The sequence below is a fragment of the Tiliqua scincoides genome, chromosome 4 (assembly GCF_035046505.1).
Source record: "Tiliqua scincoides isolate rTilSci1 chromosome 4, rTilSci1.hap2, whole genome shotgun sequence".
NCBI classification, from domain to species: domain Eukaryota; kingdom Metazoa; phylum Chordata; class Lepidosauria; order Squamata; family Scincidae; genus Tiliqua; species Tiliqua scincoides.
In genome coordinates, this window is record NC_089824.1 from 156448558 (window position 1) to 156473687 (window position 25130).

The 25130-nt window shown below is 42.9% G+C and overlaps 2 protein-coding genes across 4 annotated transcripts; one reads left to right on the plus strand and one right to left on the minus strand.

The window, feature by feature from the left end:
• The first annotated feature begins 179 nt into the window (after nt 1-179).
• Nucleotides 180-10655, plus strand: CZIB (CXXC motif containing zinc binding protein). Of its 2 annotated transcripts, XM_066622854.1 has the most exons (8): nt 181-324; nt 428-511; nt 2282-2338; nt 3236-3317; nt 4706-4737; nt 5345-5422; nt 6325-6390; nt 10490-10655. In XM_066622854.1, the coding sequence occupies exons 1-8, from the start codon at nt 319-321 to the stop codon at nt 10565-10567; spliced, it is 483 nt and encodes a 160-aa protein (XP_066478951.1). In that variant the 5' UTR covers nt 181-318; the 3' UTR covers nt 10568-10655. The 2 variants fall into 2 exon arrangements, with proteins under 2 accessions (XP_066478952.1, XP_066478951.1); XM_066622855.1 differs by lacking the exon at nt 6325-6390 and having other exon boundaries at nt 180-324.
• Nucleotides 10656-11482: 827 nt separating this feature from the next.
• On the minus strand, nt 11483-24370 carry CPT2 (carnitine palmitoyltransferase 2). Of its 2 annotated transcripts, XM_066622852.1 has the most exons (5): nt 24188-24370; nt 20723-20803; nt 20291-20397; nt 15095-16399; nt 11483-13433 (listed from the first exon to the last, which is right to left on the minus strand). In XM_066622852.1, exons 1-5 carry the CDS (start codon nt 24352-24354, stop codon nt 13102-13104), a joined length of 1992 nt encoding a protein of 663 aa, XP_066478949.1. In that variant the 5' UTR covers nt 24355-24370; the 3' UTR covers nt 11483-13101. The 2 variants fall into 2 exon arrangements, with proteins under 2 accessions (XP_066478949.1, XP_066478950.1); XM_066622853.1 differs by lacking the exons at nt 20723-20803; nt 24188-24370 and having other exon boundaries at nt 15095-16897; nt 20291-20376.
• Between the last annotated feature and the right edge of the window lie 760 nt (nt 24371-25130).

Consider the following 25130-nt stretch of genomic DNA (forward strand, 5'->3'; position numbering starts at 1 on the left):
TAACCCCTTTCTGCCCAGCCCACAGGTGTGCACATTGGATCCCTGTTGCGTATATGCAACGTTGGGCAGTTTAAAAGCTCCTCCTCCCAACTCAGGGGAAGGCGGCCATCTTGACTGAGGGCAGGGTCTAGCGTCAGTGAAGGGGCTACGGGCAACGTAATCTCGCGACGCCTGCGTGGCAGCTGGCTGGGTCGGTCCTGCGCTGAGCTTTCTGGTGCCCAGGGCTCGCGAGCGCTGCTGCGCAGGGATTGGAGCAGTCCCGGGCGCGACACGTGACGCCTGCGTTGCTCGCTCTTGCAGCCCGCTGCCTTTGACACCATGGGGGTAAGAGGGGCGCTGCCTGTGCCAGGATGGCTGCAGCATGTGGGTCGGGGCTGGCAGTGCCTGCCTAGCGCGGGACTGACCCGGTGGTGGCCTCTCTTTGCAGAAGATCGGGCTGCAGTTGAAAGCCACCTTGGAGAACATCACAAGCCTCAGACCGGTGGGGGACGATTTCCGCTGGTACCTGAAGGTAGGACATGCACAGGGGTGCATATGCCCACTGGCTAGTGCTCAGCCTCCTTAATGCCCCGTCAGCCGCCCTCTCACACTACGCAGAAGCAGGGGCCAGCCACTGAAACTGAGTTTCTGGAGAGTTAGGACAGACGAAAGAAATTAGTTCTTTGCCCAGCATGTAGTTAGTCTGTGGAACTCCTTGCCACAGGATGTGGTAGTGGCATGTGGCCTGGATATCTTTAAGAGGGGATTGGACAAATTTCTGGAGGAAAAGTCTATCTCCGGTTACAAGACATGATGTGTATGTGCAACCTCCTGATTTTAGAAATGGGCTATGTCAGAATGCCAGATGCAAGAGAGGGCACCAGGATGCAGGTCTCTTGTTATCAGGTGTGCTCCCTGGGGCATTTGGTGGGCTGCTGTGAGATACAGGAAGCTGGATTAGATCCAGCCTGATCCAGTGGGGCTGTTCTTATAGAGAATTTAGTATTGCCACACTTTCAAATTAATACAGAATGTTCCTTCTTGCTACCTATCCATGGATCAATGAGACACAGCCCAATCCTATGCATGTCTACTCAGAAGTAAGTCCCATCAGAGTCAATGGGGCTTACTCCCAGGAAAGTGTGGATAGGATTGGGCTGACAATCTGTTAAATCAATGTGTTGGCCATTCATTCATTCATTCAACATATTTAACGTCCTTAAAAATATAATTTTCACAGGCAATTTACAGAGTAAAAAGTATAATATAATCAGTAATCAAAATAAACAAGGGCACGCAAAACAGATCAGTATTAAAAACAAAAATTAAGAGGCAACTCAAATAAAATCAGGCATACTTTGCAGAAAAGACAAACTTAACAGAAAGTGAAGCCTTATGGCAGATTTCCCTGAGGGGAGAGGGCACAATCCTAACCAGGTCTACTCAGAAGTAAATCCTGTTTTGTTCAATGGAGCTTACTCTCAGGAAAGTGTGATTAGGATTGCAGCCAGAGTTTCATAATTGTGGTGGCACCACAGAGAAGGCCCTGGTGCCTATCAATTGTAATAGCAGACCAGAGAGCAAAATGAGAGACATACTGATCTTGTGGCTTAAGTTTGTATGGGTGCAGGCAGATCTTAAGAAAATCTGGTCAAAGGCTATTTAGAGCTTTAAAGGTAATGTCAGTACTTTAAATTAAGGCTGGGTACAATGAACTGGGTAATGAACTAGTGTAGAGTTGCTGTAACTTTGTGCAGATTGCCTGGCTGGCAGCCTAACATCCTGGCATTTGTCTTTTAAACCAGTTATAGTTTCTGAACTGCCATTAAAGGCAGCCCCAAGTAGTCCTGTCTGGATGCGACATGCGCATAATGAACTAAGGTGGTTACCTTTTGGTAATAGGTTTGGACTAACCTGAGCTAAAGTTCCAAAGAACACAATTGCTTGCATTTCCCATAGGCAGTTAGGGGATGTTCCTGTTCTTTGTACAACCCAACAGCACATTCCCATTGTGACTTATTGTGGGAAACCTGTTGAGCATGTGGTGTTTGAAACTGCAACCATATTCTTTGCTGCTGTGCCATCTCTGGAGCTCATTTTTTAAAAAATAAATAATCTGGAACATTTTGTTAATCTGGGGGTTGTTCTGGAGTTCTTTTTCATCAGATATCTGTTGGGTCTGTTTTGCGATTCACATCCATGCATTTCTTTGCTTTGGAATCTATGTGAAATTGGGGGGAGGCTATACCGTTCTGCTGTTGGACTCCTCTAGTGTCAACAATTTGCCTTTGTTTTTTTTCAGCTGAAGTGTGGGAACTGTGGTGAGGTTTCAGAAAAATGGCAGTATCTACGATTAATGGTAGGTCTCATTACTACTGCTTGGGCATGTGAAATTGAAACATACACAGTGAATGGATACACACAGATATCAGTGGATTGAGAAGTTGTATGTGGAGTGCCTTTGATGATTACTGACAGACGGTTGAATAATAGACCTTGTGGCACACAGTTGTATTTTTTATACCTATATATTGTTCCACATGTGTACAATGAGTGTGTCATTCACAAATAATGCTGTCCACATGCCTAGAATTCAGTAAAGCCCGCAACCTTTAGTAAGTGCTTTGTCACGATCCAGGATAGTCAACAATTTGTTGACAACTTCATGGGAAAGCCATCAGTATTAATACGTTTGTCGTGATTAAATACAGAGTCTGTTACACTTGGTGAGGTGGGAGCACCATAGAATAGTAGTTCCCAAACTTTTTAGCATTGGGACACACATAAAATAAAGTTTCATTTTACCAGCTGCTCAAGCCTCTTTGGCTGTAATGGTGATTGGACAGCAGTGCTCCCCACCAGTAGCAGGTTGTTTAATCCTTGGTGCACATCTGCCTTGTCAGTTTTGCAACCCACTGAAAATGGGTCGTGACAGTTTAGGTCACAGTTTGGGAACTGCTGCCGTAGAGCAAGGCTTGTATTGAAATAAGAAGTGTACTAAAAACTGTATAACCTGGGAATGTTATCTGCCTTGATAGCATCTACCTGATGCCTTCCATCTTTTACAGTTTGCGCTTTCTTTATTTTTACATGTGGAATATATGAAGTAATACTTGGATAACATTCTTAGTTTCAAAGAAAACTGTTTTCGTTTGCAACTGTAAGGTTAGCCATTGTTCTTGAGAAAACTAGTATTGTTCCCTGCAGCTCTTCTTCCAAAATATGAAGGCCAATTTCTGTTGGTATGTTTGTTTAGGATAGCCACCCTCTCAAAGGAGGCCGGGGGAGTGCCACAATGGTGCAGAAGTGCAAGCTGTGCTCACGGGAGAACTCCATAGGTAAGCTTTTCGATACATACTGCATGTGTTTCAGGATATGATGAACTGAGGCTGCATTTTGATTTTCTGGTGTCAATAGTTTCCTTTGCTCTCTGCCTGCGTGCACATAGCTTTGTGGACTGACAGTCTCTTAGAATTCAAAGATAGGGTTTTCTTGGATGGCAGTCTCCAAAGCGGGCTACCATTCTTGGTTTTTGGTTTTGTTTTTTGCTTTAAAATGTATTCCAGTCATTGTAGTACCCCTTATTAAAATGATTCACAACAAAAACAACTGCTTTCTAGTCAAGGGGGAAGAAGAAAGAGAAACCTGGCTCCCAGGAATCCAGTTAGTTATCTGTGGGCAACAGTTACCATAACTAGTTTGTGGTATTCCCATCCATGTCCACAAACTAAGGTTATATGAAATTTGCCCATATCTAACAGGGTGAATGGAGTATCACATACCAGCAGCAATACCAAGATGTTTATAGGACAGATAGCAAAAGGTTGATTATATGCTGAAGAAGCTTGCAGTTCAGACTGACAGTGAATGTGCAGCTAGGGTGTGTGAGGGCCAGGAAGCAGTATACTGGATTGCTAAGCAGAAATTACTGATTATAATGTTCAGCATTGGTTTGAGTTTATAATTCAATTTTCTTGCGTTTGTTTACATTTCACTGCCAAGTTACTAACTGGTGGGCAGCCCAATCCTATCCTGCCCTGAAACAGGCTGAGTGGTTGGCCTGCACCAGTGCAGAATAGGAGGTGGATCCCACGAAACTCAGAGTAAGAGGATTTATTTTCCCTTACATGTCATGTAGCAGCCACCACAATGGGACTACTTGGATCTGCACAAGCATTTCACTGGTCTGAGCAGATCCGGCCTAAGTTCTGGAGGCCAGTCCCACCCCCTCCTGGCCCAGTCCATCCTCCTCCTGCCCCAGAACACCCCCATTCCACCCTCCCCAAGCCCCTGCACTGGCCTCCCTATGCCAGTGCAAATGTACCTTTTGCCAGGCTCGATCCAGCGCCAGAAGGCCAGCGCACATTCTCACACTGGCCTGCCCAGCTCACAGATTGTTACAGATGTGCCCTACAACACGTTTGTGACACTCCCAGCTACAAGGGACTTGAACTGGCCCAGCAAGTATTGAAGATTGAGCTCTTAGTGTTTTTTACAGATCATGTTTGTTTAATTACAAACTTTCTGTCAAAAATACATGTCTCTTCATACTTTTCTGTTCTTATCAATTAATGGCCTAAGATCCTAGTTAATAAGTTCATTATGACAGGATGTTCATTATGACAAATTTAAACCCCAAGGAAATAACTGACACTGGACCAATTAAATCTAGGCATTCCTATGACAAATGTGTTAATTATACTGTTTTGTTTTTTTCCTTTTTCAGATATTTTGAGTCACACAATGAAGCCTTACAATGTAAGTAAATTTGCCTTAAATTATTACAAATCAGTTGACAAATGGGCATAGGTACTCAAGCACCAAAGGGCTTTGCTTGCAACCAGTGCTACATTAAGTACTTTGATACAGATGCACAAGGTTGTGTAGCTAGATATGCATATAGATGTAGATATGCATTCATTTTCACCTTAATAATAGAGATTGACCATCTGTGCTGTGCATCAAAATTGTGCCTGCAGGATTCCTTGCATGCAGGTATCTGCATGTAGAAAGCAAAACAGTGGCTGTTTTGCTTTCCATGCACAGTAGGATCCCCTGGGGGTCTATGCTTGGAGCATATGCAAGGGGATCTACTATAAGACATCCAAAATGTTCTTATTTTGGTAACCCGAAGTGCAAGAAAAGATATACACATGCACAGAAGCATAGTTTGAGAATGCTGAATCCACAAATAAAGTGCTACCTTTTGAATATATTTCTGAGTTGGGGAAGGATGCTAGTTTTTCTTGTGTTTGTTGTTGTTTACTTAAATATTTAGTTTGTCTTCTTCAATTTATACTTGAATTAAGCAGGTATTTATTATTGATTATTTGACTACCAAAGTACTATTTTGGCTTAATCCTAGGCTGAAGATAATGAGAAGTTTAAAACAATAGTGGAGTTTGAGTGCCGTGGCCTTGAACCAGTGGACTTCCAACCACAGGCAAGTTCTTTATCAATGTTCTGTTGGGCATCTTTTACACCTAAATTAAGATATAACTTGCTCTGTAGTGCATAGTTCCCTTCAGGCCAGTCCACATAATGTTGGAGCAAAAAGAGTTACCAGTTAGTGACTCTTCCCTTAATTTGTCATGTGATAAAGTGCACTTGTGAAAGAACATCCATAGGGATTCACAAGTCATGGTATCCTGAAAATGTGTAAGAGGTTTAACTGCAACTTTGCAATTATGTAGCACTTAAAATTCAACTTACTTTCAATTTGGGGGGGAACCTACTGGAGAGGCTGTGAAGTCTGCAGAGGTTGGGTCAGAAAGAATGAGAACTAGATAATCCACATGTTCCTGTTAACATCATTCCCAGCTTGATCTCAACACAAGCAATTGACCTTGGGAGATAGAAATAGACCTCTTCTATTTCTCCCTCTGGTTCTTATCTGGTGATAGTAGCCTGCTGAGAAAGGGATGCTTTTATCAAGCAACAGAGAAGAAGGGTAGAGATTGTGGTGCCTGAACCCTTGTTTGTTGGTAGATGCTATCTGAAAGTATAGCTAGCGTTCACTGTGGTGAATAGCACACAGGGTAGCAAGTTAACAGTTGCTATCTATTCTGTAATCTGACCTGCTACTAGTACCTTTGGAAGCCAATAGGGGGCAGTTGGCCCCTTCAAAACTGGCTTCAGCAGAAAACATTAAAGGCTTCTCAGCTGTCTTTCTAACAATCCATATTCAATGCAGGAACACATACTTCAGTCTCCATAGACATTGAATCTTTGGATCTGTTTGTCACACATGATGTCTGCAGACATTCTTTCTTGGCTGATTTCTTTCAACCCATTTTATTCCTTATCTGATTGCGTATCTAAGAAACGCTATCTAAATGTTCCTAGGCCGGGTTTGCTGCTGAAGGTGCAGAGTCTGGCACACCTTTCAATGAAATCAACTTGTTGGAAAAGGTACCATCTCTGCTTTTATTAAATTAACCCCTTTAATCCAGTGTCAAACTGTGGGCCAGGACCCACTAGGTGGGTCGCAAGCCAATTTCAGGTGGGTCCCCATTCATTTCAATATTTTATTTTTAATATATTAGAGTTAATGCTCCCATAGTATGTGACTGTATTTGGGGAAATGTTACAGACCTGTACTTTTAATAAGCTACTATATATATGCTTTTAACGATAGTAAATGGGACTTGCTCCTAAGTGTTGGTAGGATTGCAGCCAAGGATTGTTAAAAATTTTCCTGCTTGATGATGTTACTTCCGGTCATGACATCACTTCTGGTGGGTCCTGACAGATTCTCATTCTGAAAAGTGGGTCCCGGTGCTAAATACTTGAAACCACTGCTTTATTCTATTGTTTCTCAGGGGATTGTGACCTGATGGTCCCTGCTGCACTGCAGAGTCTTACTGTCAGCCTCCCCAGGCTGCTTCTGAGTTGCACCAGGCCCACAATTCCCTCCATTGGCCTCCACAGGCCCCAGAATGCCTATGAAAGCAAACTGGAAGTGAACTGGAAGTTGCAGACACAAACTGGAAGACACTTCCTTCAGGCATTCTGAAGCCTATGGAGGCCAATGGAGTGGATCACGGTCCTGGTGTGCCCAGAAGCAACTCTGGAGACTCCTAGTAAGGTTTTGTGGCACTTCAGGAAGCATTGGGTTGTGGCCCACAATGGAGGATGAGGTGGGTCATGGTACCAGGAAGTTTAAGAACTGCTGCCTTAATTCATGATAGCATTGGAAATACTAATATGCTTGAAAAGATGGTCTTATGTAAACATACCACAGTGAGGTCTTTGAAGGTCCAAGGAGTGACCCTGAAAATCCAGTGCCTTCCACTCTAGTTCATATTGGAGACTCTTCAAGTGGCAGAAGTCCTACTCTACCCAAACAAGCTAGATATCCAACAGAATCCAGATAGCCACCTTCTGTTTGGACTTTGTGGGACATAGTCTTTCTGCTGCCCTCTCAAGCTTGAGCCCTTTGCAGACAGTGATGCCTCTCTCCATTCCTTTCTCGTCTACCATTACATCCTTTTTGGCTTCTGTGCACTTCTGCCAGAGCCAGGCACATCTCCAGGGGTATGTACCATGCCATCCTGCTCTTCATCCTAGAATGCCCACATTCTCTGCTGTAAGAAGAAGTGAATTGCATGGACCTGCCAAAGCCAATGCATTTGATAATGAACAAATTGACACGCATAAGCAAATCAGTCTCCCAGAGAACACATACAGTTGCGGGTATTTCACAGCTATATTTACAGTCTGCTGGCAGGTATTTTACTTGGTTGTTGTCTATCATAAAGTCACAGTTTTAAGCTGAAAGCAGAGATGCTTAACTTCATCATGCTTCTTGTATCAGATGCTAGGATGTGACTTTTGTTTTGTCAAGATAATCAGTAGACAGCATGAACAGCAATTTTCTGTGTTGCCAAGTATGGTAAACAATTCCAAGCTTTCCTAAGATAGACACAATACATGGTGTAATTGACAGGGTCCTGAACCTTGTGAAAATGTCATCTCCAACTTCTGTGCTAAAAGGAAATCCCTATTTCTTTTAGGGCAGATGCAAATGAACCTCTAAGTCAGGGGTGCCCAAATCTTGGCCTGGAGGCCACTTGCAGCCCTCAGGGGCTCCCAGTCCGGCCCCCGGGGAGCCTCCAGTCTCCAATGAGCCTCTAGCCCTTGCTAGAGACTTGCTGGAGCCCATGCTGGCCTGATGCAACTGCTCTCAGCATGAGGATGACTATACAATCTCTCACCTGAGCTGTGGGATGAGGGCTCCCTCTACTACTTGCTGTTTCACATCTGTGATGCAGCAGTGGCAGCAAAGGAAAGGCTGGCCTTGCTTTGTACAAGGCCTTTTATAGGCCTTGAGCTACTGCAAGACCTTCATTCATTCAAATAAGTTCTATCTCTAATAAATTCATTTATGTAAATTTATTCAAATTTGAAGTGTAAATTAATTCTCTTTTCCCCCCGGCCCCCAACACATTGTCAGAGAAATGATGTGGCCCTCCTGCCAAAATGTTTGGACACCCCTGTTCTAAGCAGTAGCTGGAACTGGGTGACTAGTATTAAGAATTGACCAGTGGTAACTTCAAGCTCCTTGTAGTGTAAAACAGGAACAGATGCACTCTGGTAGTACTTAATGTTAAAAAAATGCAGGCTCTGGGTTTGCAAGCAGTTCTTCCAGATATACCATGGTACTGTTCCCCATAGAGGATTGTATCAGTTGTTGTCAACTATGAGGGTCACCCAGAAAGTAATGCACCACATTTTTTTTCTTCAACCATTATTTATTGAACACAATGAAACTTACACACAAGAAAGAATGATGTTTCTTCTACACTCCCTATTTTTCCACGTAATCTCCGTCCAGTTCTATGGCCTTCCTCCAGCGAGACACAAGGGCATGTATGCCCTGTCGGTACCACTCCTTGTTCTGGTCACGAAGCCATTTCTGCACTGTGTGAATCACCTCTTCGTCATCCTCAAAATGTCTTCCGCGAATGGCATCCTTTAATGGCCCAAACAAGTGGAAGTCTGAGGGAGCTAGGTCAGGGCTGTAGGGTGGATGGGGTAACACAGTCCAACCCTGTTTAGTGATGTGTTCCGAAGTCCTCAAACTTGTGTGAGGCCGAGCGTTATCATGTTGAATCAAACATTCACCTGGGTTGTTATGGCGCCGAAGTCGCTGGAAGCACTTCTTGAGTTTGGTTAATGTCTTCACATAAGCTTCAGAATTAATGGTGCTGCCTCTTGGCATCACATCAATGAGTATGACGCCCTCACAGTCCCAAAACACAGTGATCATGACCTTATCGGTGGAAGCAGTTGCTTTGAATTTTTTCTTCTGTGGAGATTGAGGATGACGCCATTCTATCGACTGTCGTTTTGTTTCGGGCTCAAAATGGTGAACCCAGGTTTCATCACCTGTCACAATCCTGGACAAGAACGCTTCCCCCTCATCTTCAAAATGTTTCAGCAACTCAGAAGAAATGTTTTTTCTGAGAGATTTGTGGTCCACCGTAAGACAGCGCGGAACCCATCGTGCACACACTTTTGAGTAATCAAGAGCACGGATGATTGCATCCACACTTCCTTTGCTGATTGACAGCTTCAGCGCCAAGTGCCTAGTCGTTATGCGTCAGTCCTCGCAAATGAGCACATCAGCAAGCTGCATCTTGTCAGGTGTGACAGCCGTGGATGGCCGCCCCGAACGCTGCAAATCTTGGAGCTCTGCCGAACCGCCTTCTAATGGCCTCACCCTCTGTGCCCAGCGACTCACCATACTTCTGGCGACTGCAGATTCTCCATAAACTGTACACAAACGTTTGTGAATGTTCCCAACAGTTTCTTTCTCTGCAGTGAGAAATTCAGTGTCGACACGCTGCTTGTAACGTACATTTACAGACGCCATTTCGAAACACTGCTGCAGCTACGCTATCTGTCTGAAGAAACCAAAAATTTGTGTGCGCACTCCTGAAAATTCAAATAATGTATATCTAAAGTTTCGCATTCGTATCATTACTGTAGGCTGAGAAAAAAATGTGGTGCATTACTTTCTGGGCGACCCTCGTAATCTCCTTGGAGGCTCAGGTTAATGACTCTTCACTCATCTATCAGTCTTCCTCAACAATGACAGCAGTGTCAAGGTCAGTTCTAACCCTTGACATGAAGATCAATCTGTCTGATGACCCCCCACCAGCTTGACAAATTTAATCCTTTCATCCAGTGTGATGACAAACCTGTCTGGACATTGGAGAACACCAATTTGGAATTTAAATTGACTTCAAGCTTCTGGATATTTTTAACTAAGATTTTCCCTGTGTGGACACATAGGGAAAATCTTAGCTAAAAATGTCCAGAAGCTTGAAGTCAGTTTAAATTCCAAATCAGTGTTCTCCAGTGTCATTCCTAATGCTAAAGGAGATCATAGTGTACTAGGTTCCAAACACAGAATTCTATGTTTTAACTTGGAAGTTCAGACCCACAGCTGAAACTACTACAGTCTGTCTTGTATGTGACTAATGCTGTGAATTTAACTCTACAGGATTGGAATGATTACGATGAAAAAACAAAAGAATCTGTTGGAGTCTATGAAGTTACCCATAGGTTTGTCAAATGTTGAAACCTGATTTTGTATGGGGTCATTTTCTAAATGGCTATGTTTAAATTGTATCTGTTGAACAAAGAATAAAATCCTGTACTTTCAACAAGTTTTTTTTTCCCCTCAGAATTGTGCACTTTTATTATAGCAAAATTTGAAGATAACATGCAGCTAAGAATGTTTACGCAGAAAAGTACAGCAACAAACTTGAACCACCTTAGATTTAGTGATGGCTTCTGGGAAACACATGCAGCGTTGCATGTGAATAATACAATTAGGTGGATGCAGGGATTTTGTTCATTTTTTATAACACCATAATCATTGCTCTGAAAGTTTTCAGCTGTTTTAACATATGTAAAATTGCAGTGTTTTGTACCTAGAAATCCAATATTCACAACATGCTTTGAAACCTTAATTGTGTTTATCCAGTTGAGACTAAAGACTTTAAAACACTTTTTAGAGGATTTAAAAACAAACAGTTAATATTTCTGTAGATTTCCAAGCCAGCTTTAGGATTCTAAATTTAAACTGTCTCCAGCTGGTATGGGAAAATGTTAAAAAATGTTTTCTTCCTTCCCCCAACTTTGAAGGATGCATCTTTGGTTCATGTACATCCACAACTGAAATCATAGTTTCTCTTATGCTGCTTTTACAACAGGTACCGTAGAAAAGTCTAGGACTTGTCAGACATTAACCATGAACACTAGGCAAAATCCAGAGAATCATGAGCAGAGTTCCCACTTGCACCTCAAGTCTTTCCAACTGCAGCCCTCTGTGCCTCCCAAATAGCCAGTCCTGAAGGGCACAAGACCTTTGGAATGAAATGAATTATGGCTGAGGGGGGCAGAGAGATGAAGCAAAGATCCAAGGGTAAAAATTAGTTCATTCCACATGCCCTTTGGGCTCTTGTCCGTCACAAAGTTACAGAGACATTAGGTTTTTAGGCTGCCGTTTATTATAAGTCAATTCCAGAACAATTTGAATATTTAAAGCAAAATTTTATTTCAGTCTCATGTTAACAGTTCATATTTAAATGTTAATCCTTAATATAGCATAGTGGTTTACAACATAAAGGCACATCTGGGCTGATATTAATATATCCAGAAAAAACAGGGTGGTGGCGTTAAATGCATATCACTGAGGTAAAAGTTGTGTATTTAATACATGTAACTAACTCAGAGGTATTTATTTTATTCTCAGTCCTGGCTATAGTCAACACAGGTGTTTCAAGAGGGGGCTTTCATTGCGAATGAAATGAGTGCAAAGTAAGGTTGATATTAGTGCTGCAGAAAGGTGGATCTGGATTTAGCAGACTAAGTTCGCAATCCTAACCAACTTCCCAGCACTGACATAGCTGTGCCCATGTGGCATGCACTGCATCTTGCAGTGGGGAGGCAGTCAAGAGGGCCTCCTCAAGGTAAGGACATGTTTGGGGCCTTGGCGCTGCACTGTGGCTTGGCCAGTGCTAGAAAGTTGGTTAGGATCGTACCTTAACATAGATAGTTCTGTGTTCAGGCATGGTTAACTTGTCTCTGACTTAAACCTAAGTTCCCATTTGAGTTTGTTAGGGAAAGCCTTATAGGATGCAGATGCTTGTTTTAGCAATAAAAAGGTCTGTGTGTAATCAAAGCTTACCTGTAGCTGGAAATACTGCTTAGTAAAGAAATTCTAGCCATTCTTGCAGGTGCTATTTTGAAGAAAGCAAAAGCTGTCTGTGGCTCACATGGATCAAGGTTTTATTTGAGGAAATGCCCTTATTCTCCTAAAACTAGTTTTTCAGCTAGTTAACAATGGAGGATTTTTTGCTTATGAATCTGCTTCTATTAATTTGATTGTTTCTTGAAGAGATCAATTGCTAGAGGGTTAGGCATTCTGAACACTGACAGACCATGCAGGGTATACTTATGTTTGTTTACTATACAGTTATGTACATAACTGTGATATGTAATTTGAAACTTGATTTGTGTACTGTAGTAATAAGGAAGAAACCCGATGATATGGGGTTTATCTGCCCCTTTGACTCAAAATAGAAGAGATGCCAACCATGTCATTTCTGCTTCAGTTTTTGTTTAGCTAAAATACGTAAGATTGTGATCATCCCCTCCCCACAATTGCTATGTGCCCTGGGAAGGAAGCAACTACTGGAGCTGGTGGCTTTGGTGCTCATCTTCTGACACTGACAGCAGGGGGGTGAGGAGGAGGCTGTGTTCATCAGAATTGCAGGAAAGGGTCAAATGCTTCCTCACATGGTCCCAACTCCAACTGACCCGTTCCTACCAACTGCAATTTTAGTTATAATAAAAGAGAAGCAGAACTCATGCAGTTGAGTGCCCCATCTGTTTTTACCTTTAGACTGTGCGATGTGTCTTCTCTGACAGATACCAATACAAAGACAGCATTATTTTACAATCAGTCATATTAGAATTAGGAGTTCATACAGAATTATAAATTCATTATTTTTTGGAGAAAGAGTTCTGAAATTCCAATCAAGTCTTCCTGTAACTTAAGATGGTTTTATAGCACTGTGCATTTTGGAAAGCCAATTATGCTGGGTCTTATCCACCAACCTGTGTGCTCTCCAAAACATTAAAAATATCTTCCAGCGACTTGTGCACACACTGAAGGAATTCTTGCCCATTCCTAGATGGGTAGGCAGAAACATTAACTCCAATCCAGTCATCATGCACACTATATCCTACTCCAAAGCCATCAGCTACCACTGGTCCAAATCCACCGATGTTCACAGCTGGACTGCTCAGAGTGCTTGTAGAGAGAATATTGTGATTAATTTGCGCATAAGCTTGGTCCTGGTAAAAACTTGGCAAAGGCATTCCCATGGATTCTGCCAAATACCGCAAACCGAACAAGTGACGGTCAAATCCCTGACCTGTCAACATAAAATGCAACAGTGATCAACAATAAGGAAGATGCTATGGCGTATCTCCCTCTACTGCCACATCCTAAAAATACACAGATGAGTAGCACTTATTTTGAAACACTTTAAAAAATAGAGCAGTGTGTACACAACAAATGTGTGCCCAAGTTCCTCTTTTAATACTATCATATCTTTCTTCAGTAGCAGCATTCATACACTTTGAATAGTTGAACAACATTCAACTGATGGAATAGCTTCTCTCTACGTTTCCAGGAAACTGGCATTCAGCCTGTGCTTAATAGTTTTTCAGTGTTTCTTGTACATTAGAATCCTTACAATAATCTTACAAGGTATCATTCTCACTGACTAATCCTCATGATTCTTGATAGTCAATTGGTTGTTTTATTATTAGTCCTTAATCTGTTATCATACTTTAATAGCCAATGACTGAATTGAACACTGAACATTGCCATTAGGGTGCTGAGGACAAAAGAACAGTGGTTTGGAAAAGTCTACTTAGAGCCCAAACCTATGATTGACTACCTAGAAGTAAGCCCCGTTATAGTTAATGGATCTTACTAAGGATTGCAGCCTTACTAGCATGGCAGATATTAGCATGTGAATCAGGGATTTGCTGGCTTACCTCTCAATCTTTTTGGGCATTCTGCTACACTAGTTTTACCCCATACAGCAACTCTTGTTAAACTGGTGGCAGGGCAAAAAAAAAAAAAAAAAAAAGCCTTCTGGAACATTTAATTGAACAAAAGAGATTTGAATGATATGTCAATGCAGGCACCCTAACTGACAGTGCAGCTACCAGTGAAACTTCAAGATAGATATAGCAAAATAAACATGTTTAAAAAGCCCCTTAACTAGAGACTGCCTGCATGGGCAATACAGACGGTAACCGAACCAATGTTCACAAGGAGTTACTTCAGATTAACATGCATAGCTTTAAGTTAATGTTGCAACTTTGACACTGTTCACATAGACAGGGCTTACAACAAATGAGAGTAGGAATAGATACTCCCACACTGTTTATGAAAAGTTTACATAATAAGGGGACTCTTTCCCTTACAGGATTGCCTCTGTCCACTGCAGAAATCATGGCTACTACCACTGTTCTCAAGAGATCCTGATTGCATGTATGCCTAGTTAAGGAAAAATAGCATTATTAACTCCCGACCTAAAAATCTCTGAACAATTCACTCCTGAAGAGCTCCCCCCCCCCTTTTTTTTTCTTGTGTTCATGCAAATATCTTGCTTTCTGGTGTTCTGTTCAAACCAATTGCACACCACTGCTGAGCTAGCATACTGAAAGCAAATTCTAGAGAATGTAAAGCATATTAAAGGACACAGCTAAAAGAAGACTTAGCTGCACTTAAGTCTGAAGCACAATGAGCAATGGGATTCCAACAACACACATGTACTATACTATAATTTTTAAATCACAATTATGGCCAGTTTTAAATTTTTAAAATGATTTATGTTAAGTCATGCTGTTTAGTCAGATCTGCAAGACTGTAAAGGTGTTGTCATTACAATTTAATTAGGATATTTTATTGGCTTAAAAGAAAAAATAAAACTTAGGAATTTACATTCACATGTGATTGTAACACTGCAGGCACAGTGTTACTGAGCATCACTTCCCACAACTTCACATTTGCACTTACCCATAGCAGCTTCTTTTGTGAGCTGCCCATGATACTTCGAGCACTCCGCAATTATCTGCCGTAGCTCTGCTGCACTGCGTTGGGATGACTTCCTGACTAAAGCCTCTGCGCATGTCTTTGTATGAATGGAGGCAGGACGTATGGTTTCGGTTCGACCATGTTTGAATGCTGCTGTGCTGCAAGATTCATAGGTGGCCACAGTTTGGTCATATTGCTGGAGAAAAGCCACCTGGAATGCAAGCTGAGTTACAGCATCAGGACTTAGCTTCTGCTTCTTTAGGAACTCCTTGCCCCCCCTTTTGAACTGAAGGATCTCAAAAGTCAGCGTTTTCATCGTAGCATCAAAATGTTGCTTGGCTTTGGAAATTCCTTCTTTTAAAGCATCGTTCAGTTTAAAGTTCAGTTTCTGCACAGCTTTAGAAGAATCAACTGCAGCAGGCTGAGACTCAGGGGTGATAGCAGGTGACTGAACACTATCTTTGAACACTTCATTTTGAAATCTCAGCACAGCCACACCATCTCCCCAAGAGTGTTCAAAGTGAATTGCTGCAGTGCCATCTTTGGATAAAATAAGGTTGAATGATTTATCATACCACCTGTTGATGCCATCACCATGGAGCATGGTATGGGACAAGTGTACAAGGTCTTTAATTGAAAAGTCATCAAGGCACAGACAGAATATTGCCGAATCCACTTTTCTTAGTGCTTCTTCATTGCCGTTGTCAAGCAGCTCCTGTCTCAGCAATGCCCACGTGTCCCGGTTTTCACTCGGCAGAGAAGCAAGAGGGAATGCAGTAACCGGACTGTTGTCGGAAAGGATGTATTTTAGATGTGCATGAATTTCCGAAGGCTTTACTATATTCCCATCTTTATCAATTGCATCAAATATGTAGAAGTTCCCCTTCCTCAGCACCAGTAAGTGCCTCTCCTTTTCATCTGTGAACAGCTCATCCTTGCCCTGCTTAGGCAGTCTTGTGGAATTGAAAAGTCTGAAGTACTGTGACATGTCTAGCGGGTAGGCATTTACCATGTAGGCACCAAACCACGATAGAGACGAAGGCACAAATCGAATAAACCTTTTAAATGCTTGTGTGTCACTTTTGGAAGGATTGAGATGAAAAACCTCTGGCTCTAAAATGCCAGCCCTGAGAGTCTTCAAGAAGCGCAGAGCAGAAATTGTCATGTTAGTTGCTCTTGTGAGCTGGTCATTATATTCGGCTTTGGGGTCAGCGTTGAAAACCATGAATGGATTAAAATTCAATACAACAGATTCACGTGCCTTTAAGTACATGTCAAACCAGGGACCTAAAATTAAAAGGTGATGCAAACAGATAAGCACAAAGACCACTAGATAATTAACATGAGATGCTGCAAACCTCCTCAACAGAGGGACACTTATTTGTGGTCTAGGAGTATACACACGTGATGTTTCCATGTTTCTGCAATCCAGAATGGAGCATCCACTACTTCTGTGCAACTGACATGTGGCTTTTGGACAGCACAGCTTAAGGATCTACAATTCTGCATCCAGTATCCACTTACAATTTGCTCTCCTCTCTGACCTGCCATTATGTTGTCTTTAAAGGGAAAAACATATTCTAACTTCTTTTTTCTCCTGCCTCTTCTGGTCTTTCCTCCTCATCTTCCTTTGTCTCCTCTGTGCTTTCCTTTCCATCCTTTCTGCAACAAGATTCAGTTCCCCAGCCATGGCTTCACTTTTATCCCTGTCTTCATTCTAGCAACTACAGAAACTGAGTCTTATCCTTGGCTAAAATCTTTAGGTTTTCTTCACAAGCGTGAGGGCTGAAAAAATAAATTTTAAAAGATGAAATGTTATATTCCACACAGTCTAAGTAATAAAATAAGTACATTTGAACAATTTTCAGGCTGTATGTTTAGAGAATTCTTCATTTCTGTCACGGCTTAGTAACATGCAAAGTTTACAACAATGAGCCTTAGCAATGAAGACAATCAAAAATCCTATGAACATGTAAATTCTTTTAAAGCCTACTGCATTTAACATGTCCTGCTGCACTCATAAAACATTTCAGAGAAAACAGAATTTAAAGTGAGGAAATAATCAAACATAAAACTATTGTTCTATCAGTTTAAAAATCAACACAGTGGTGACAGTGTTTTCCTTTATATATGTGTAAGCAGAGTATATATATATTTAAGCAGAGGTACACAGAGGTATGAAAAAAGGAAGCTGCCTTCTACCAGATCAGATCACTCATCCATTAAGTTCAGCATTGTCTACGCAGACTGGCAGCAGCACTCCAGGATTTCAGACTAGTTCAAAGGACAGGCTAGGACAGGTCACAGATGATCTATGCTTGGAATCTTCTGTACTTTGTCACTGAGCCACGGTCTTGCTCACAAAATGGTAATGATGAAATAAGCAACTACACATATTTAACCCCCAGATCAAATCCAAATGAGGACAGGCAACACTTACACCTCCCATGCAAAACAACTCACAGCGCAATCCAAATTTGCCCCTCTGGCAGTGCAGCAGCTGCTGTGCCAGCCAAGCGTGTCACAAATGTGCAGTAAAGTACTTTGCATCACCCCAAGAGCAAGCAGCGACAGCAGACAGCCTGCACTGCCCCACTGATACTGCATCCAGTGGATCAGCCACCAGCAAAAGTAAGAGTCACAGGGGTGGTGGAAGGGTGGCAGGAGGGTGTGTTGGAGGCAGGATGTTTCTGGGTGAGGGGAAGATGGAACAAGGGGTAGATCAGGCTCTGGAAGGGGTGGGATAGAACAGGTCTGTGTATAAGCTCACCATGGATATTTGCATTAAGTCCCACTGTATTTACATGGGGGGGGGGTCTTTTTGAGGCTAAATGTATATAATTCACAAACCTAAATGCTATGCAGTAGGTTTTAACTCACTTTCTTTTCCTCTCCCCTTCTCTTCATTCATTTACATCTGCTGTCTCCTTTCCTTTATTCTCTGGTCCTTCTCTGTCTCTTTCTTTTACTCATTTTTTTAAATAAAAGGCTGTTCTTTACTCAAAAATAAAGTTTGCTGCTTCTTTCATCTCTCTCATACTGCCTGTTTTAAAGAATTTGTAGAGTTGCAACTAGGATGAACTCCCTGTAGTAGGCAATATCCTGAAATAGATTTACATTTATTTTAAAACAATAATTGAATCATTACAGTAATTGTTTTCCCCTCTACTCTTCCCTCATCAACATTACATAATCTTTTATAGCAACACTACTCTCTTCACAAGTCACATTTTCAAGGCAGGAAGGAGGGACATAGAGCAAGCCCCCGACTTACATCCTGGTTCCATTCTGGAGGTTTGTCCAGAAGTTGGAACTGGCGCAAGTCACACCAGCGCTATAGTGCCTGTTGTGCATTAGCACAAGCCTGCATGAAGGCACCAGTGTGGCCATCCAGTGGGTCCTGGAGGGCTCAGTGCTTTCGCGCAAGTGTGAAAGCCCAAAGTTGGATAGGTGGCTTGCACAAAAACCCTGACACAGCTGTCTGTAAGTTTGGACGTCTGTAACTTGGGTACTACCTGTAACAATATTTAGCTTGTATAGCGCTTTCTATACAAAGTGCTTCACGTGTATTATCTTGAGGTAGACCTTACACTATTTTTTCAGGTAAATAAACCTCTATCTTGCAGCTGAGGCTGAGAGGAAGCAGTTTGCCTACAGCCACCTATTGTGTTCATAGTAAAGTCGACATTCAAACCCAAATCCTGATTTACAGGTCAGCTTTTTAGTCACTATGCTACACCAGCCCTACACAAATGGTTTTACTTTACCGCTGACCTTTTGGTCAGCGGTAAAGTGAGTAGCCCCATTGCGGGGTTACTTCCCTTACCCGGGAGAAGGGGACGAAAGTCCCCTTCTCCCGAGGCGCCACCTGTGGAAGTCCAAGGCACGCAGGTTCCGGCAGCAGCCGTTCTTGGTGCTGCCGAGGCTGGGTGCCCCGGGCAGCTCAGGATTGGGCTGCAAGTTGTTACTTGGATTTCTTAATCAGTTTTTATGGTATGGCTGATCTTGCATGTTTTTCTATTTTACATTTTTTCCAGGACTTGTAAATTATTTTTATTTATATTTTCTCTACTTATTGTATATGTTATCCACCTTGGGCGCCTTTTTTGGGGGGGAAGGCAGGATAGAAATTGACTAAATTAGTGGTTCTCAAACTCTCTGGGAGAGTCTGAGAACCACTCTTGGGGGGGGAGGGAGGCTGCAGGGGAAGGGGAAAGACAGCAACACAATCCCTAGGATCTTGCCGCTCAGGGGGTCTGCAGGGACTGGGATGTACTCACCAGTCCCTGCAGCAGCCTTCCCGGAGTGCGGGGAGCCCTGCGCGAGTGCCTGCAGGGCTCCCCAGCTGCTTTGAAGTGAAAGTAGAGCGATCGCGCTCCACTTCCGGTTTTGCAGAACTGGAGCATGATTGCTCTACTTTCACTTCAAAGCAGCTGGAGAGCCCTGCAGGCGCTCACGCAGGACTCCCCGTACCCCGGGAAGGCTGCTGCAGGGACTGGTGAGTACACTCCAGTCCTGCAGCCCCCCTGAGCGGCACAATCCTGGGAATCGCGTCACCTTCCCCCCTGCCCCTGCTCCTTAAGGGGGCAGAGGCCAGGGCCCTCAGGCTGGGGTGTGGCAATGCCCCAGTCTGAATACCATTGAACGAACGAACTAATGAACTAATTAACTAACTAACTAACTAACTAACTAAATAAATAAATAAATAACGCAGACTTGCTCAAAAGGACTTGGCAGATAAAGTTGTTTTCAATACATCTTGCTGTTTCTGCAAGAAGGTTAAGTCAACCGTTTCAGAGTATTAATGATAACATTTCTTTTAAAAGTAGGATCTGATTAAATTCCAGTCCAATGCACTGAAATCCAAATACACATACCTGAAATTAAAGGTTAGTTCATATATACGTGCTCATCACTTGCCGACTACAGCATCAACTGCACATGTGAACAAACCATCGTAGTTATCGCTCAACATCTCCATAAATGTGATGCTTTTTAATGACGTCAGTTCACATTAGGACCAAAGTGTTTTGGCCAGCCCACACCCCTCTGATGAAATGAGCTTTAAAAGTAAACCGTCACACATTATCCCAGGTTAGTTCACAATCCGTTAGCAGATCAACATTTTGAGAATCAGCCATCAAGAACAAAGGTGAAGTTTCTCAATGACCTTCCTACCTGAAATATAACTAGTATGCTTATTTTGCTTGTCTTGTGCAACCAACCGCTCATGTAACTCTCTACCAACTCCATTCTCAAAGCTCACAGCCAGTTGTTCAGTTTTCCTTTGTAAAAAAAAAAGAAAAAAATTAGTATGCAATATTCTTTTTCTGAAATATTGCAGTTGAGATGAAAATGTTAAATGAATGCTGCGGGACAACTTGGGCCCAATTGACAAAGTTTCCTGCTCCACTGACATGATCTTTCTCCACCCTTGATCAGTTACACCCTTGATCTCCTGGTTGAGAACTTGAGAATAAGTGTCACTGCTAGAATCAGTTTTGCTCTGTATGGCAGGACATTTGTACTAGCGAGTAAGGGAGAGATGATACTGCCAGCGCTGTGCAGGATTTGTGTGGACTAGGTCCTTGGCTTCCTCTTTGTCCTTACCTGAATTGATCATCATTTAAGAGAGGCTTTTGAGCATTCAGATATCTTCTCATTGTGTCTTCAAGTTTTGGGATAGGCAAACTAATGCAGAGTGAGGAAAAGGGAAAGGAAAACACAAAATAGTACTTTTAAGGTGAAATTTAAAACTCTGCAATAAAGACTCAAGAAATATATTTTGGGAGTCAAAATTAGTTGGCATTGAGCTGGCTCAGCCATCCCTGACCAGCTCAGAGTGTCACAAGCATGGCACATTTGCAGCTATTCATGAGCTGGTAGCGCCTCACCAACAGCCTGCACCAACTTGCCGGCACCACATCCTGTCCAGCCTGTCCACAGGTTGCACCAGGCAGCATGGAAATTGGGAGAGGATGGCAGAAGGATGTTCTGGAGGGACGTTTTTAGGTAGGGGAGGATGAGACAAAGGAAGGATCAGGTTTGCGAGGGGTGGAATCAGCAGCAGCAGCACATGATACATCCAAATTCCCTTCCCAGGCCAGGCAGTGCTTCCCAGATTTGCACCAGCAATACAGCTGGCATGGATCCAGAAAGTCCCACAGGGACAGCTGAGGGATAGCAGATGCATTACTCAGGATAAGGGGAAATATATCCCCTTATCCCCTCCAGCTGCCTTCTGAGCTGCACTGGATGCAGAGTGGGACATGCAGCCTCACTGCACCAGCACACGATTGGGCTGCCATTCCCAAATCAGAGTAGATAGGATTGCAACCTAAATTACAGGGAATTTCTCTTAAATTGAATGTCATGTTATGATAAAACACATAAAATAATATTTCCAGTACAAATGGTCTCTGGAAATATTATCTTATGCATTGTACCATAACATGTCATTCAATTTCAGAGAAATTTTACCAGTATAACTTATTTTGGGGAGACTTGCTTAAAACAAAAGACCAATGAAACCTGTTGGGCACAGTCCAAAAACATTTTAGGGTCCACCGATATTATTGGGATTTAGGTGCACCTCAGAAATTGAGAACAGTTTGAACTGCACAATCCCAAACATATCTATTCAAAAGGAAGTCACAGTAAACAATGAACACCATAAGCACCCTAAAACAGTTTCATTTTCTCATTGTAAATTTGACCCACTTATCATAAGTAGGTAAAAGGGCATGGGAAATCTAAAACATGATGGTGTGGGTTTAAATATGGATACTGATCACGGAATAATTTTCTGTTTTTAGCAATCACCTTTCACCTACATACTGTACTTGTATTAGCCTCAAGGCAGAAATTACCAGCTGCAAATCAGATTCTTTTCTACTTTATACAGGTAAACTCCCAATACATCTCTTACCAGAGCACAGTTTAGAATGTAGTACATTCTTTTTTCACTGTAGCAGCAAACAATCCAACAACAGTCTCTTAAAATACTTCAGATTCAAAACTGTATTAATTTCCCTGCATCTTAAATATCTCCAGAAAAACAGATACTTCCCTTCTTCGTTCCCCTCTCCCAAGTTCTCAGGAGATGTGCGTGGGAGAAGGAATCAGCGGCAATCACAAATAATAGCTGACTACCAAATCCAGTCAAAATTTGTAGTTCAACAACATATACCCAAGCATTGTGCTTATATGTTGCTGCAGCTATGACCAAGAAAGAGAATTTATGTAAGCATAGATCTAAACTAGTTTTCGCTGCAGATAAACTGACAATTGCAAATACGTAAGTGCAGATTTCTTAGTAGCTCATAGATCAAATTCAGCCCCTTAAAATTTTTTATCTGATTCTCCAAATTTTCCTAAACAGATTTTCAATCTGATGAACAGCAACTGCTTGGGAGGGTTTGGAGGGTTCTTCTTTATTTTAAATAAATTTTTATACATATTGTAAACTTTTAATTTTCTTAATAGATTTGATTTTGTTTTCCTGCTTGATGATGTTACTTCTGGCCATGACATCACTTTCAGGTTAATGACATCACTTCCGGTGGATCCCAACAGATTGTCATTCTAAAGAGTAAGTCCCAGTGCTAAAATGTTTGATAACTACTGTCATATGGCATTATGGATAGCCCTGTGAATAAGGCACAGTCCCTGAACTAATCTTGTCTTCACAAAGACCTGGGATGAATGTGAGCTTGGTTTTCCATAGGGCAACATTTCCATATCCAAGCTCTAGAACAGAAGCATGAACAAGTTTCACAATTACCTGAAGGCAAAAGCTGTGGGTTGCCTATATGCAGAACATGTCCTACCAGCTCACTTTAAACCATCCCACACACAGTTCAGGAAAAATTATCCTCCATATTAGGTTTCTAGTTGCTGACACTTCTCACTTCCATTTCATTTGCTGATGGAGATATCAACATAAATAAAGTTAGTCTAAAAGAACATACTGCATTTATCCCAAGTCTTCATGAGGATAAAGTGGGCTGAGAGGTAATGCCTATTTTGAAAGAGAGGTCCATAATTGCATAAGCAATGCCAATGAAAATAAGGCCAGCAGGAATGGGATCCCACTAGCAAAGATTCTCGAAGATTTTGAATATCTTAACTTTTATAGTAAACAGCAAATGCCGATTGTTCAGTGAAAACCAAAAGCAGCTTACAGGATGTCCATTTTTTTTCCATTGAAGGAAACATGGATCTCATCCCAAGTTGCTGGTTTTTCACATGCAGAATGTTTTTTGCATGGGGGGAGCCTTTGTGAAGACTCCCCAGCTGCAAAGCAAAGTGAAACAGTCCAGATTTTTACTACATCAGCTAACACCTCACTCAGCAGGAGATGAAGATTGGGTCTTAAATTAATACTGTATTCACTCTGCTAGACTTTTCATCAGGATTTTGCAACATTGTCTCAGATCAACTCACTCTCACTTGAAGCAGTGATTCTGTATTACTCTGGGTTAATCAAGGTGAAGTCAAAGAACATACTGTAGTTAGTTATGTCTAGGTTTCCTGGGAAAGACAGACATGTGAATGAGGAACTTTAGAGGCAAAGAAGAACCCCTGCAATGGGGGGGGGGGGGAATAGGAGGACTGATCTCCTGGGATTAGGCATTTGAAGGTCTCCACGCCAGGGCAACAATTGCACAGAAAGGAGAGTGCCACAAGCCCTGCACGAAAGGAGTAACTTTCTATGGAGTCACTTCCTGTCAATGGAATTACTCCGCAGGAGTATGGAGTAAGGCTGCAATCCTATCCACCCTTACCTGGGAGTAAGCTCCATTGACTACAACGGGGCTTACTTCAGAGTAGACATGCATAGGCTTGCTCTGACCTTCCACGTCTGTTGCATGTTGCAACAAGCATGTTGCAACTCCGGGATTGCGCAACTCCAGCGCGGGGACACCCATTCATTCCTGCGCGTCTCGCAGGGGCTGCTACCGAGTAGCAGCTCCCGGGGCCCGAGCGAGAGCGCGGCTGCTCAGGGGGCGAGCCGAAGGCCGAGCAGCCCCGTGAGCTGACTCGGGTCCTCGGAGCGAGCGAGCGCCAACTTACCGCGGCAGGCTCTTCTGATAGTGCATGGTGGGCACGAGGCTGCGGTGCAGATACTCGGAGCCCTGGCTGTAGCCCCTGCGCCACCCGGCGAGAAGGGGCGGCACGCCGGCGGCCGGGGGAGCCCCGCGAAGGCGAAGGAGCAGCAGCACCTGGGCGGCCATGGACATGGCGGATGCGGAGCGCCACTGCCCGCCTCTGGGAGGAGTTCGGGGCAAGCCTCCCTGGGCAGAGGAGGAGGAGAGCGGCTGGCGTGGCCTCTGCGGCTCGGGAGGAGCCAGACCGCCTGGCCTCCCTGCCTGTGGGGCTGAAGCCTCTGCTCCGCAGGGATTCCAGCTTCACCCATAAGAGGGAAGAAAAACCCCACTGTTGATCGGTTCAAGGGCAACCCCCCACGCACTACTACTACTAGTTTTAACACCACCACTACTACTATCTTTAACACTCCCACACAGTACCACTATAACTACTACTTTTAACACCCCCACGCAGTACCACTACTACTACCTTTAACATCCCCACCCTGAACTCTTACTACTGCTTTTAACACCCCCACACAGTACTACACAAGAGTTATTGCGACATGTGTTTACGTGGACTAGTGTTATCCTCAGTTAACAGATTTATTTAATTGATTCATTCATTTGATTTGTGATCTCTCTCTCTCTCTCTCTCTCTATATATATATATACACACACACACACACACACACATGGGGTGTAAAAAGGAAAAGACAAACCTTGAAATTCAGTTTGTGACATTTCTAGGCAGGACTCAGGTGCACACAATGATAATTTCACAGCAGCTGTAAATGGGAATAACACTATCCCCAGATTTCTGTGCAAGTTTTAACATCTGTAGTGGGGGAGAGAACGTCGGCCTCACTTGAGTCATCTTGAATTGGCACCACAGGGTTGTACGTATCTTCTAGAAAGCGGGTAATATC